The sequence below is a fragment of the Typopeltis vanoorti genome, chromosome 13 (genome assembly GCF_054136105.1).
Source record: "Typopeltis vanoorti isolate ZY-2024b chromosome 13, IOZ_Tvanoo_1.0, whole genome shotgun sequence".
Classification (NCBI taxonomy): domain Eukaryota; kingdom Metazoa; phylum Arthropoda; class Arachnida; order Uropygi; family Thelyphonidae; genus Typopeltis; species Typopeltis vanoorti.
In genome coordinates, this window is record NC_143561.1 from 66,404,965 (window position 1) to 66,420,852 (window position 15,888).

A 15,888-nucleotide genomic window follows, 5' to 3' on the forward strand; every position below is an offset into this window, starting at 1 on the left:
GCACTCGTTTGACTAACACGTGGCATGCTAAGTGACTGCAATGTTAAAAATTGAGTACTGCACTGTGATAAAGTTTTTCACCAGGAAGAGCTTTCTTCAAGCCAACAGACAGTGATTGGATGATGTTTATGGAGAGGCATCTTCATATTCCACCGTGAAGGAATGGTCTAAACCTAGGAAGAGAGAGAATCAAAATTGAACCTCGTGATGGTTGACCTCAAGAAAATGTCTCTTGTTTAGGAGGAATTGCTCAATGACAGATGGCTGAAGCTCAAAGAAACCTCAGCAAGGTTGAGGCTTTCTATAAAAACCTTCTTTCACATAACGAAGGTCAGTACAACATGGGCTAGCTGACTTCTCGTTTCAATTCAGAAGGAGCATCGTGTGACCTGTTCCTGCAAGTTTTCAGTTTGCCAAGGGAATCAGAGATGAGTGCTGGAATCCATTGTCACCAGGGATGAAACAATGGTCCTTTATTATGATTCTCTTTCCAAAAGGGAATCCATGGAGTGACTGAAGCTCAAAGAAATCTCAGCAAGGTTGAGGCTTTCTACAAAAATGTTCTTTCACAAGACGAAGGTCAGTGCAATGTGGATGACCTGACTTCTCTCTTCATTTCAGAAGGAGCATCGTGTGACTTGTTCCTGCAAGTTTTTAGAGCTTTGCCAAGGGAATTAGAGATAAGTGTTGGAATCCATTGTCACCAGGGATGAAACAGTGGTCCTTTATTATGATTTTCTTTCCAAAAAGGAATCCATGGAGTGATGCAAACCAGGTGAAGAGCTGCCAAGAAAAGCCACAGTCCACCAAGAAGATCATGGCAACAATCTTTTGGGATTTCTGGGGAATTCTCTTGATTGACCTCAAGGAAAGGAATACCACCATGAATGCAGAATATTATGCTTCACTCCTGTACAAACTGTGTGATGCCATAAAGGAGAAGAGACAAGGAATGCCGAGTCAATAGCCTGCTTCATGGGTATTGTTGTGAAAACTGCAGTGAAAGACTGTGGCTTCCAGGAGATTGAACACCCACCCTACAACCCAGATCTAGCACCCATTGACTACCACTATTACCTCTTCTCAAAACTGAAGACACACCTTCAAGGAAGAAAATTTGCAGATGACAATGAAGTGAAAAATGCAGTTTAAGGCTGTGATGCAGATAAAAGTACAGACTGTTTTTTCAAGGGCGTAGAAATGTTAATTCAAAGATGTGAAAAGTCTGTTGAAGTAAAGGAAGATTACCGTATTTACTCAAATATAACTCGCACTTTTTTTCCTAAAATTAAAGTTAAAATATTGTGGTATGAAATATATGCAGAGATTTTCGAAAACTAAAGTTTTTCAGGAAAAAACTGAAAATGGGTGACTTACCAAGAATCTCCTACTTGCTATCACTACTTTCGGCCTTGAGAGTGGTTTCCTTGTGTGCATTGTCAAAGTCATTTACCCAAATAGTGTCATCTTCGTTCCCATTATTTCAAAAATTACCAGTAATTTGCAAGGAGATGTGTAATAAATAATCCTTCATGAATGACTAATGAGAAGTGAAAGCAGAGCATGAAACAGACAGCAATGATAGGTCAGTAGAGATAGAGAAGCTATGAAGATGTGCATATGGTTTGGTGCAATATTACCAAAGATTGTGCTACCCAATGACAAAAGCAAGCCGACAGTTGAGTTGAAATGCTAATTCTCTTCAACCGAATTCCATAATATCTGAAACTGTCATAACAACAACATTCACTATATATTTCTTAGTTTTAACACGTTCATGATGGGGTGGTGTTTTGCGTTTCATTCTGATGGAACTTCTCATTACTGTTTCTGTACCCCTTCTGCATCATGCAGGTGGGCTCAACTCACACAAAGTTTCACCCTTTGGGTGAATTTTATTGCTGCTTGTTTGCATGCCACTTCTGCATCGAGCTGGTGGGTGGACTCGCATATACATTACATGGCATGTCATATTAGTTTCAAATGCAATCAAAACAATACTTATTTCATGTAATTGTAAAATTGGACAATAGTTTTTAGTTAGGTACTGTTTGCCAGCGCAACATATGGTTTTTGCTTGAGTCTATGCATCATAGTTTCTGTGGGAGGGACATGTAATTCATTAGTTAGTGCCGGTTTTATCCCAGTTGTTTCTAATTGCTATTTGTTGAGAAATATATTACACAGACTGCAAATGTCTCGTAAGAAAAACAAGTAATTTTATCACTGAATAAAGTGATAAAATTACTTGTTTTTCTTACGTCTACAGTATAGTGGCTGTTCAGGAGGGTGTGTTGTTTACCGCAGGGAGCAAGTTCCTATTGCCCCAACATGAGCGCGATTAAACTTTTTTCTTCATGTGCAAGGTATATGCGAAACTTTTTAATTTTTTTTTTTTTTTTTTTTTTTTGTAAAGTAAAATCAGGGTTGTGAGTTTTATTCCAGTAAATATGGTATGTTGTAAATTGACACAGTTGTTTTCTTTCTATCACCTCTAAAAGTTAGTCAGGCCAGAAACTTATGGAACCATCCTCATACCATAACCTTTCGGTTATTCAATCATTTTATCTAGTATATTCATATGGGCTAGCTTGCAAGCACAATTATAAAATCAATGTTTCTATCTATGAGGAGTATTCTGAAAGTAATATCTGCACTACAACACTTGGAGTGTAAGTGGAAGGTCTAGTCTTATTTTTTCCCTTCATCCCTCTGCTACAATTTAACATACAGTGGTGTACAAGCGGGGTGCTTAAGGGTCAAAGCTGTATAACTGAGAGGAGACCTCCACATAGCCTTTAAAGGAATGCGGAGAACTGACCAGGGCTTCTGACCTAATCTCCAGTCCTCACCTTCTTGCAGTGCACCCTGTTGGGTATCTGCTTGGATACTGAACAAATGAGGATGGGCTGGCAATTTGGAATTTAGCTGACCAAATTGTATTCTTATTGGTTAAACCAAAATAAAAATGATGGTACAACATGACAAAATTTCATGCAGGCTGGGGCGTCGCCCGGTTAAACAAGGCACTCGTTGTTTTCGCCAGGGAACCAGGGCAAACAACGAAAAGTCAGCTACAGGAACAAATCTGAAAACACACCCAAACTCAACATCACCAGAGTTAAAGATCGGTACTATCAACATAAGAAGCCAGAATGGCAAAGAAATGGAACTAGCTGAGGGATTAGATAAGTACCAGATCGACATAATAGGGGTGACTGAAACAAAAAAAGACAAAAACTGGTGAGATCTTTCTGAGCAATAAATACAAAATGTTATATTCAGGCAATGACAATCAAGGAAAAGAAGGAGTAGCCACAGTATTCAACACAAAATACGAGGCTAATCTTCTTGAATGGCAGTCAGTCTCAAGTAGAGTGATGTGGGAAAATATGAGAATGGGGAACTGGACAGTGAGACTTATTTTTGCCTATGGTTCCCACAGAAGGTTCTACTAAGGTAGAAGTGGAGGAATTTTTTGAGGCTTTAGAAAAAGCAACTGACACAATGAAAATGGAAAAGTTGGTCCTTGTTGAGGATCTAAATAGCAAAGTAGGAAATGATTGTGAGACATACAAAAATATTTTTGGAAAATTTGGAGATAAGAGCAAAGCTAATAATAATGAACATAAAAATGTGCACAAATTCACATGGAGAGAGAAGAGGAAAGGAATAAGAAAAGTCGCATTGACTATGTTATTGTTGATACTGATGTTTTCTTCCTGGTGCAGGACACCAGAGTGTACAGAGGATTCGAAATTGTAAGTGATCACTATTTAGTCTTGAGCAGGCTAAAATTGAATTTCATATTGAAAAGAATAACATGTAAAAAAGTTTTAAAGGCGAATAAAAGTTGAGCAGCTCTCAGATGCGAACTGTAGACTAAAATACACAAAGATTATTGAAGAAAAAACCTTGGAGATTCAGTGACAAGCCTTGAAGAAAGCTCCGATTGATTCAGCTAGAGAGGCATGTGGTGAAGTTGTCTGCAAGGATAGAAAAATCAGAACTCCGTGGTGGACACAGGACGTTAAAGAGGCAGTGAAGGAAAAGAAGAAAGCATATCAAAAGTTCCTAGCAAATAAGTCAGCTTGTGCTCTTAGAGAATACAGAGACAAATGCAAGAAAGCTAAACACTGTGTAAAACTAGCTAAACAAAAGTCATGGGAAGACTTTGGCAAGAATATAGAAAATAAATATCAAGAAGTTGGCAAAATATTCTGGAAGTTGTTAAAGAAGCGTAGGAATGGAGGAAAGAGTGCTGTAAAAGGAGTTAGAGATGATAAAGGTGATATGAAAACGGGAGAAAAAGATATTCTTGAAGTATGGAGTAATTACTTTGAAAAACTGCTAATGAAACAAGCAGTGGTGACAGCAGAGTGGTAAAAAACACTGACCAGGCATGCAGTCAGGAATACATATCCATACTTGAAGTAGAAAAAGCCATCAAAGGCATGAAATGTGGAAAGGCAGCAGGAGTAGATGATATTCGACCAGAAATGCTGAAGTATGGTGGTATAAGAGTCTTACAATGGCTGCACTGCATAGTTCAGAAAACCTGGACAGAGGGACGAATTCACGATGATTGGAGTACAGCTCTCATAGTACCCATATATAAAAAGGGAAATAAAACTGAAAGTGAAAATTACAGAGGTATTTCTCTACTGAGTGTTCCTGACAAGATTTATGCAAGTATACTTGAGAAACGGTTGAGAAGAATTCTAGAAGAAAAGCTGGGTGTAGAACAAGCTGGATTCCGGCCAAATAGAGGCTGTCAGGATCAGATCTTCACTTTACAACAAACAGTGGAGAAATCATGGGAATATAATAAAGATCTGTATTTAAGTTTTGTTGATTTGGAAAAGGGATATGACAAGGTGCCAAGAGAGAAGCTATTCAATACGCTACAGTTATGTTGTGTCAATGTGGCATTATATCAAGCAATACTTAAGCTTTATTTGAGTTGTAAGTCGGCAGTTAGAATTGAAGGAAGTACAGGAAGATGGTTTAATGTTAAATCTGGTGTGAGACAAGGATGTACATTATCCTCTCTGTTATTCATTATCTATATGGATCACATTATGAAGGAAAGTGGTTTTAAACATGATATCAAAATTGTAGATGTTAATGTCAGCTCTTTGCTTTATGCGAATGATGTTATTCTTCTAAATAAATCCGCTACAAGTCTGCAAGATTCTCTGACTAAATTGAATAACTGTTGTTATAGATATGGTATGAAGGTCAGCAATAAAAAGACAATGAAAATAGGCAGAATCATTGAAAATGTCAACTGTGTTGTGAATGGAGAACCTGTGGAACAAGTAAAACATTTCAGCTACTTAGGCACGATTTTTAGTGAAGATGGTAAATTAAATATAGAAATAGACAACAGAATCACAAAGCTGGTATGGTGGGAAGTCGATTGAATAAATTCATATTTAATTTGCCATCTTCACAAAAAAATAATAAAATTGTGGCTGAAATGTTTAACATGTTCCATAAGTTCTTCATTGAGGAATATGCACCTTCCTTCATAATATGACCCAATATAGATAGTAATGAATAAAAGTATGCACTAGGTTTACACCAAGCTATCTTCTATGTAGTCTTCATTTCTGAATGGTGATTGCAACTAAATATAGTCTGTTTTATTATTGCTTTGCATAATGTCCATTTGCAGGATTTTTTGCCACCTTATGTCTTTTTTAGATTTACTAAACTTAATTACATAATTGATTAAGATTCATGTAACCATAATTGCCGATATATGAATATTAAAGCTGGCAGATATATATTGATTGAGATTCATGTTTCTGTAATTACTTTTCTGTTATGTTATGATTACTTGAATGTGCATAGAGAAAAGCAGATTGAAAATTCAAGAGTAGACTTCTTAAAACATGTTTGGTTGCAAATATGCACATTGTAGTTTGCTTATTATGCTGTTTCAATACACAAACTTTGATATGCCATTGTGACCCATTAACATTCAATAAATTTGTTGAAATATTTACTAGATTTTTACTTATTTTATGGAGCAAAATGAAAGGGTGCCTCAGAAAAAACTAAACTTTGAAAATTAGGAGCAGCCTTATATATATATATATATATATAAACCATTTTTTAAAATTTATATAAGTTGAGCAGATGTTTTTTAACTTAATGAAAAATAAACTAATAATTTTTAATATTAATGGTTAAATTGAATTTTATTATTATATAAGTATAAATATTCATTGTTCTCTAGAATATAATTGTGTAATAGATCTTTTATGTTATTTTTATATAAATATATAAGAAAAAAGTTGCATAAGATAAAAGTTTCTGGATTTAATTGCTTTAGGAAAGTTTTGAAAGGGGTATGGAGCTACATGCCAAGTGCACTATCTTTGCTGAAGGTTGTCATGGTCACCTGGCAAAACAGTTATATAACAGATTTAATCTAAGAGCAAACTGTGAGCCTCAGACTTATGCTATTGGACTTAAAGAATTGTGGGAAATAGAACCTTCTAAACATATTCCAGGTCGTGTAGAACATACTGTAGGCTGGCCACTGGTAAGTAAAAAAATGCTATACACACACACACACACATATGCAGATATATATATATATATATATATTTATTTATTTCATTGAAAGTTCCTAGAAAGTAAGTTAATAGATGCCATGAGCCAATACAGAGAAAAGTGTAAAAGAGCTAAGTTCTGTAAAAGTAAATAAACAGAAGTATGGTAAGAATGTAGAAGATATGATGAAGGTGGCAAAATGTTCTGGAGGCTATTGAAAAAAAAAAATTATCTTCAGTTTTTATATTGCCTTTATCATGATAGTGATATCATATAAATGTAAAGATATTCTGAATGTCTGGAGTAACTGTTTTGAAAGATTGTTAAATGAAACAAGCACCGACCTAGAATAGTGGTAGAAAATATTCAAGAGAAATGCAATTGGGAAAATATATCATATATACTTAAAGTGGAGAAGCCTGAAATATGAAAAGCAGCTATAATAGATGATATGCAATTAGAAATAATGAAATATGGAGGTATGAAAGGTATGCAGTGGCTCTACTGTGTAATTCAGAATGTTGAATTCTGGATTATGAGGCTGAGAGAAATTTGGAAGACAGCAAGCTGTATTCAGGCCAATCAGGGATTGCCAAGATCAGATTTTTCACTTTACAACAAATGGTTGAGAAATCATGGTAATATAATAAAAATGTATATACTTAAGTTTTGTAAATTTGGAAATGTTGCCAAGAGAGAAACTTTCAAAAAATTATAATTATATAGGGTAAATGGAAAATACCGAAACATGTTTATACAGAGCAATACATAGTCTATATTTCAGCAGTTAGAATTGAAAGAAATAAGTACAGGTGGTGGTTTGATGTAAAATTAGGGTTAAGATGAGGGTGCACATGATCTCCACTGTTATTCATCATCTATATGGATCACATTATGAAAGAAAGTGATATTATACATGATATCAAAATCAGCTCATTACCTTTATGCAGATGATAATGTTTTACTCTTAAACACATCCAGTGCAAGGGTCTAAGATGCTTTAACTAAATGAATAACTTTTATAACAAATTTAGATGAAAATTAGCAATGAAGACTAAAACTATGAAAATTAGTAAGGGAACATTGATGATGTCAACTGCATTCTCAATGGAAGAACCTATAGAATGAGTAAAATGTTTCAATTATTTAGGCATAAATTTTTTTGTGAAGATGGTAAATTAAATATGGAAGTAAACAACAGCATAAGCAAAGCTTTTATAGCAAGAAATCAGTGAATGAATTTATATGGAATAAGTGAGAAATTAACGATATACAAGACAGTTGTTCAAATGAATTTTGAACTTAAGAATTTGAGAGTTGGGTTATAAATAAAACAGTTGAACAAAGACCAGAGAGACCACAGATATAAAGAGTTCTGATAAAAAATAGAGGGATGGAACAGTTGCATGGCATCAGAAGCAGAATCACATGAAAAATAAAGATTAGGAAGGAACTTGACATAGTGAGTGTTCAGGAACGTGCAAGTAGAGCCAATTTAAAGTGGTACGGTCACATAAACAGAATGGAAGAAGAAGAAAGGTTAGCAAAATAAGTGTGATGTAGAAAGAAGAAAACCAAGATCTAGGTAGAGTACTGTAGTCAGAATTGCTCCAGAAGACAGAAATATAATATCTGATCATATTAGAGTGTTTACAGAAGATTAGTAATAATATAAACTTACATTGTAGTACTGTCATAGTATCCTGTACATCCCTTGAGGATATACATATCAAGAATTTGATAATGATTATGATGGCATGACACTTATGAATACAGCCTTGTACAAATTAATGTGAACATTCAGTAAATAAAGTTTCATATAATTCATTATAACTTGATGACAGTTATTTATTGATGATGTCAACTGCATTCTCAATGGAAGAACCTATAGAATGAGTAAAATGTTTCAATTATTTAGGCATAAATTTTTTTGTGAAGATGGTAAATTAAATATGGAAGTAAACAACAGCATAAGCAAAGCTTTTATAGCAAGAAATCAGTGAATGAATTTATATGGAATAAGTGAGAAATTAACGATATACAAGACAGTTGTTCAAATGAATTTTGAACTTAAGAATTTGAGAGTTGGGTTATAAATAAAACAGTTGAACAAAGACCAGAGAGACCACAGATATAAAGAGTTCTGAGAAAAAATAGAGGGATGGAACAGTTGCATGGCATCAGAAGCAGAATCGCATGAAAAATAAAGATTAGGAAGGAACTTGACATAGTGAGTGTTCAGGAACGTGCAAGTAGAGCCAATTTAAAGTGGTACGGTCACATAAACAGAATGGAAGAAGAAGAAAGGTTAGCAAAATAAGTGTGATGTAGAAAGAAGAAAACCAAGATCTAGGTAGAGTACTGTAGTCAGAATTGCTCCAGAAGACAGAAATATAATATCTGATCATATTAGAGTGTTTACAGAAGATTAGTAATAATATAAACTTACATTGTAGTACTGTCATAGTATCCTGTACATCCCTTGAGGATATACATATCAAGAATTTGATAATGATTATGATGGCATGACACTTATGAATACAGCCTTGTACAAATTAATGTGAACATTCAGTAAATAAAGTTTCATATAATTCATTATAACTTGATGACAGTTATTTATTGATGATGTCAACTGCATTCTCAATGGAAGAACCTATAGAATGAGTAAAATGTTTCAATTATTTAGGCATAAATTTTTTTGTGAAGATGGTAAATTAAATATGGAAGTAAACAACAGCATAAGCAAAGCTTTTATAGCAAGAAATCAGTGAATGAATTTATATGGAATAAGTGAGAAATTAACGATATACAAGACAGTTGTTCAAATGAATTTTGAACTTAAGAATTTGAGAGTTGGGTTATAAATAAAACAGTTGAACAAAGACCAGAGAGACCACAGATATAAAGAGTTCTGAGAAAAAATAGAGGGATGGAACAGTTGCATGGCATCAGAAGCAGAATCGCATGAAAAATAAAGATTAGGAAGGAACTTGACATAGTGAGTGTTCAGGAACGTGCAAGTAGAGCCAATTTAAAGTGGTACGGTCACATAAACAGAATGGAAGAAGAAGAAAGGTTAGCAAAATAAGTGTGATGTAGAAAGAAGAAAACCAAGATCTAGGTAGAGTACTGTAGTCAGAATTGCTCCAGAAGACAGAAATATAATATCTGATCATATTAGAGTGTTTACAGAAGATTAGTAATAATATAAACTTACATTGTAGTACTGTCATAGTATCCTGTACATCCCTTGAGGATATACATATCAAGAATTTGATAATGATTATGATGGCATGACACTTATGAATACAGCCTTGTACAAATTAATGTGAACATTCAGTAAATAAAGTTTCATATAATTCATTATAACTTGATGACAGTTATTTATTGATGATGTCAACTGCATTCTCAATGGAAGAACCTATAGAATGAGTAAAATGTTTCAATTATTTAGGCATAAATTTTTTTGTGAAGATGGTAAATTAAATATGGAAGTAAACAACAGCATAAGCAAAGCTTTTATAGCAAGAAATCAGTGAATGAATTTATATGGAATAAGTGAGAAATTAACGATATACAAGACAGTTGTTCAAATGAATTTTGAACTTAAGAATTTGAGAGTTGGGTTATAAATAAAACAGTTGAACAAAGACCAGAGAGACCACAGATATAAAGAGTTCTGAGAAAAAATAGAGGGATGGAACAGTTGCATGGCATCAGAAGCAGAATCGCATGAAAAATAAAGATTAGGAAGGAACTTGACATAGTGAGTGTTCAGGAACGTGCAAGTAGAGCCAATTTAAAGTGGTACGGTCACATAAACAGAATGGAAGAAGAAGAAAGGTTAGCAAAATAAGTGTGATGTAGAAAGAAGAAAACCAAGATCTAGGTAGAGTACTGTAGTCAGAATTGCTCCAGAAGACAGAAATATAATATCTGATCATATTAGAGTGTTTACAGAAGATTAGTAATAATATAAACTTACATTGTAGTACTGTCATAGTATCCTGTACATCCCTTGAGGATATACATATCAAGAATTTGATAATGATTATGATGGCATGACACTTATGAATACAGCCTTGTACAAATTAATGTGAACATTCAGTAAATAAAGTTTCATATAATTCATTATAACTTGATGACAGTTATTTATGGCAGGTCCACAACTTATCCCACTGATTTTAAGTCATAATGTTTTCAGAGTCATAGGCAAGTATCTTATGTTCTTATGCTATTGGCTGTTGACCATTTATATAAAACAATGGATAATTAAAGTCTTCAATGGATAACTGATATTTTACACCTGTTAAAAATCAATTATCTATTGCTTTGCGTGAATGCATTCAGAGAGAATAAATGAAACTGTGAATAAAATTTAAATTTGAAAAATGAAAGTTCAGTTTCACTTAACTAAATGAAGTTTCCACTCTTTTGTATGATGAAGAAAACTTAGAAAGATTTTTGTGCAAACAGCTGATGGTAAACCTGATTTTTCTAAATACATTACTGGGAGCAAGTCATGTTTCCATTATATATTTGCATGTATCACTGACATGGAGAGAAAGAAAAAAAAATTAAATCCCATTTATAATGATAAGAACTTTTTTTTTTACCTTTTGTATTGTAAATGAAATCTATATCACATCATTATGACATGATTCTGACATTACTAATAGTTTCTTATGCTACCTATCTTTCAAAATCGTTCACATATACGAAGCATTTGGATGCTTCCAAATTTCACATATATTATGTAAAATTTGGAACAATTCCAGATTTATGTTCATAAAATTCAAATCTTATAAGGTGTAGGGCATGATTGAAGACAGAAAAGTACAAAAACATCATTGAAAAATTGTTATGTTATCATGTAATCACAGTTATTCTAAAACTGATTAACTGTTAACAGAACTTTTTATGATTGTTTGGTGTGTTTTTTAATTTAACAATAACCCATTTCTGATGTCATTATATTATGAGTTATCAGTTTTTTTTGTGTGTGTGTGTCTATATATATATATATATATATATATATTCTTATACCTTAGTGGGAAAAGAAGAAACTTACTGAATAATAAAAGTATAATTATGTATTTTGAGAAACTCCCATATATGCATAGTTTAGTTTGAAAGGCAATTTTAGCATTGAGTAGTATCATTCCACCCAATATGCATGATTGAGTGGAATGATACTACATCCCTCTTTAAGCAAGTAATTAATCAGTTAACATGATTTTTTTATTATGGGAAATTTTTTGGTTTCTGGCAATACTTAGCAGTTGACTCAACGCTATCATTGCAAGTGTACGTGCAAATCACTTTTCCTTCATTTTGCTTTAATTTAGATACCTATAAGGCTTTATTATATTCAACTCCTGATATGGAAAGAGAGAAAGACTGATAAAGAAAGCTGCCGTAATAAAAAGAGAAACGTAATTACATCAGAGGAAAAGCTGGAAGTCATTAAAGAATGATCTCCTTTAACTAGAAGAACAGCGTGCATATGATGAAGAAGAAGATAAGGAGTGTGAACAAGAAGAGAATGTTACAACTAAGAAACTAAGTGCAAAAGAACTTGAGCTAGTTTTCAATCACATTGAGCTTACTAAGGAAATTTTGTTTAATGCTGATCCTGATATGGAATGAAGCTTCAAAGTCTGCCAAACTCTTGATAAAGTGATTGCTAGCTATTGCAAATTGTATGACGAGATGAAAAAGTCGAGCACTATTCAAACATCTTTACTTAATGTTTTTGTAAAAAAGTAGCTCAATCAAATGTTTAGACATTAAATAAAAATTTAAGCAATTGATTTTTATTGACTTTGATGATTTTATCTTATAGTATAGCTTATAATTTTTTTTTGTTCAAATTTACACTAACTGATTATAATTATTCCTATTGTTTATTATATTCGCTTAATGCAATTTTGCTTAGCATGCATTAATTGATGGATTAATGAATCCTGTTAAGCAAGGTTTACCTGTATTCACCTTGTTTTTATATATATAAAAAATATATATATATATATACACCCTCTGTTCAAAAAGAAACCAAACTTTTCAAAAATAGAAGAAACTAGTGGCGTCACCTGTTGTATCTTTTTGGCCAAAAGCGGCAATGTTCATTAGTGTTGTGTCAATTGTTTATGACATTAGTTTCATTAGAAGCCGAGTTATAGTGCCAAGAATGACAGTGTGTTTTGATGATCAGTCGGAAAATGAGTTTCAAACAGAGAGCTGCGATTGACTTTTGTGTTAAACTTGGTAAAAATTTTACCAAAATGCATCAAATGCTTATCCCATACTCAAGTTTACGAGTGGTTTAATGATTTCAAAGTGGTCGTGAGACACTTGAGGATGCCGAAAAGCTCGGCTGTCCAAAAACTGGAGTGAGCAAAGTTAACATCCAAAAAATGTGTGATTTCATCAAAGAAAATCCGAAATCGTCCGTAAGATTGATTGAAGATGAATTGGGGATTCCAAAATCAACTATGCACAACATTTTGACCGAGAGTTTTGGTCTTCGTAAATTGAATTCGCGATTTGTTCTCTACAAGTTGACTGACGACAAAAAAATATCGAATTGAACACTGCAAAGACCTCATTAAAACTGCTCATAAGGACTCAAACCTCCTTGAAATGATTGTTTCTGCTGTCGAAACATGGTGTTTTGAGTATGAACCCAAAACAAAGCACCAGAGTGCTGAGTGGAGACCACCAGAAGAGGGGCGTCCGAAAAAAAGTTGCTTGGAGAAGTCAAAAAAAAAGATAATGCTGATTTGTTTCTATGATTCCAAGGGCATTATCACAAAGAATTCATTCCGCCTGGCCAAACGGTCAATGGTGAGTTTTATCTCGCAGTTTTGAAGCGATTGATAGCGAAAATTTGTAGCGTATGGCATGAATATCATGATGCATGCAGCTGGTCACTTTTGCACGATAATGCACCATCTCATTGTTCGAACATAGTGAGACAGTTTTTGTGCAAAAACCAAGTTTGTGTGTTGGGTCACTCACTGTATTCACTTGATTTAGCACCATGTGACTTCTTTCTCTTTTCCCCAACTTCATTTGCTGATTAAAGGAAAGCGATATGACACCATTGAAAACGTTAAAGCTTCAGTAACCATGACCCTCAACAGTATCCCAAAAAACCGATATAAAAAACTCATTTAACTAATTAATTGACCGTGTCAAATGCTGTATTGAAGCTGAGGGAGAGTATATTGATTGAAATAAATGATTTGAATAATTATAATTGGCCTGTGTTTTATTTTCTGTCAAAAGTTCAGTTTCTTTTTGGACAGAAGGTGTGTATATATATATATGGTTATCAAATTATGATATCAAAATAACATCAGTTTAACCAACATATCAATAAGAAAAAAAGCAAATTTTGACATTCAGATATTTATTTAGACAAATTTGGTGGTTCTATATTGTTATGATAATTAGTAATTTGATAAATGATTTATAATGGTCGGTGTTATTTTATTTCTTCATCTTGTTTTGTACACCATAAATGATTTTACTAATCTGTGATGGATGCATTTTTTTTTAGGATTTTAAAACTTATGGCGGATCATTTTTATATCACCTAAATGAGGAAACACCACAAGTGGCAGTTGGTTTTGTAGTTGGTTTGGACTACTGGAATCCATATCTAAGTCCATTCAAAGAATTTCAACGATTTAAGTTACACCCATCAGTTAGGCCAACCTTTGAAGGTGGAAAACGCATTGCATATGGAGCACGTGCTCTTAATGAAGGTGGTATCCAGGTAATGATATAATTAATTTCTATTAAGTTCTTTATTTTTGCAGTTTGCCATTATACTGTTTCAGAACTATATTATATATAACCATATCATTGTCAACCTAATTTAGAATATTTAAACATGTTTTAGTAGCATATTTTTTCATTATTTCAGAAAGTAAGTTATACTTGACAAAAGAAATTTCTTATTTTCTTGTTATGAACTTGGATAATGATCTTGCACTTTAATAAAGAGGTTTCATTATATGCATAACAAGTTTTCTGATTTGTATGTCCATTATAGTATTTTTTGCTTATACTAATAGTGGTTGAGTGTAGCATTTTATGACATTCCCAGTTTCTGATATTGTTCAGAATATATGCTCTCACAGTCTGAAAGCAGTATTCAATAGCTGGGCAGATTTGTAGAAGATTAGCAACTGTTCAGAGGTGAAATAACATCTTGAGTGAAAGAGAAATACTAGTTTTTTTGGAAGCTGAGAAGGCAATAGTTGGGATGTGTTTATGCCAGGTGAGGCTTAATGTTAGGGTGATTCCAAGAAGAGAAATCTCATCTTGTCTAGAAAAATGAGTATTGCCAAGGATAATACTGGAAGAAAAATAATTTTTTCCTTTTTTGTGGGAAATAAGCCAGAACTGGGTTTTGCTATCATTGAAATTGATGATGTTATCTGAACTCCATTGGAGGATGGCTTGGAGATCAAAATTGAGGGCAGTGGTAGTTGATGTTCTGTAGGTTACAATGATTTGTATAGAGTAATGTTTGTCAAATGAAAGGGGGGAGTGCAATGTGCTGTCATCCAAAATTGTGTATTGAGTTGAAAGTTGACTGAAGTAGGTCACTGATATGTAGAAGGAAGAGGGTTGGTTAGAGAAAAGGACCTTGTTGAACTGTGTGTTGATAGTGAATGGATATTTATCCTCTCACCATCATACATAGTGTGCGTTTAGTCAGAAAGCTGGTGATCCAATTGCAAAAATCATCGGACAGACCAAATGATGGGAGTTTGCTTAGTAGGCCTTTGTGTCAGACATGGTCAAAAGCTTTAGGGATATCAATTGCAACCACTTGAGATTCACCATACTTCTCCATGGCATTTGTCCAGAAATTGGTGACATATGTGAATTGATTGGCAGTGATGGAATCCATACTGGTGGTCATTTATTGGCTGGATGCCTTCAAGGTAGTGTAGCAGTTGGGAATTAATGGTTCTGTCCATTACTTTAAATAGGACTGAAGTGAGTGAGATAGGGAAGTAGTTTGATGGCAGGGATTTGTCACCCTTCTTGGGAATGTGTTGAACATAGGCCAATTTCCAGACTGTGGGGTTAGATATCAGTGGAGCTTATTGGAGGCTTAATAGCGGTATGTTTGGTTTCTAGAGCACAGTCACTAAATTATCTTAGATTATACACTACCAATGTACTACTATAATTTTCCAACTTTTTTTTTTTTTTTTTGAGTTGTATTATTATTAAAAAAAAATATGCAACTTAACTGCATGTTTTGTTGATAAATCAATTACTTATCCTTTGTTAACT

The 15,888-nt window shown here is 33.6% G+C and overlaps 1 protein-coding gene across 1 annotated transcript in view; it reads left to right on the plus strand.

Moving 5' to 3' along the window:
• Positions 1 to 15,888, plus strand: part of Etf-QO (electron transfer flavoprotein-ubiquinone oxidoreductase) — an 88,911-nt gene that overhangs the window by 15,643 nt on the left and 57,380 nt on the right. The window contains exons 4-5 of the mRNA XM_090402729.1: positions 6,344 to 6,556; positions 14,132 to 14,350. Coding sequence (XP_090258855.1) covers positions 6,344 to 6,556; positions 14,132 to 14,350 — 432 coding nt within the window. The remainder of the gene's footprint in view (positions 1 to 6,343; positions 6,557 to 14,131; positions 14,351 to 15,888) is intronic.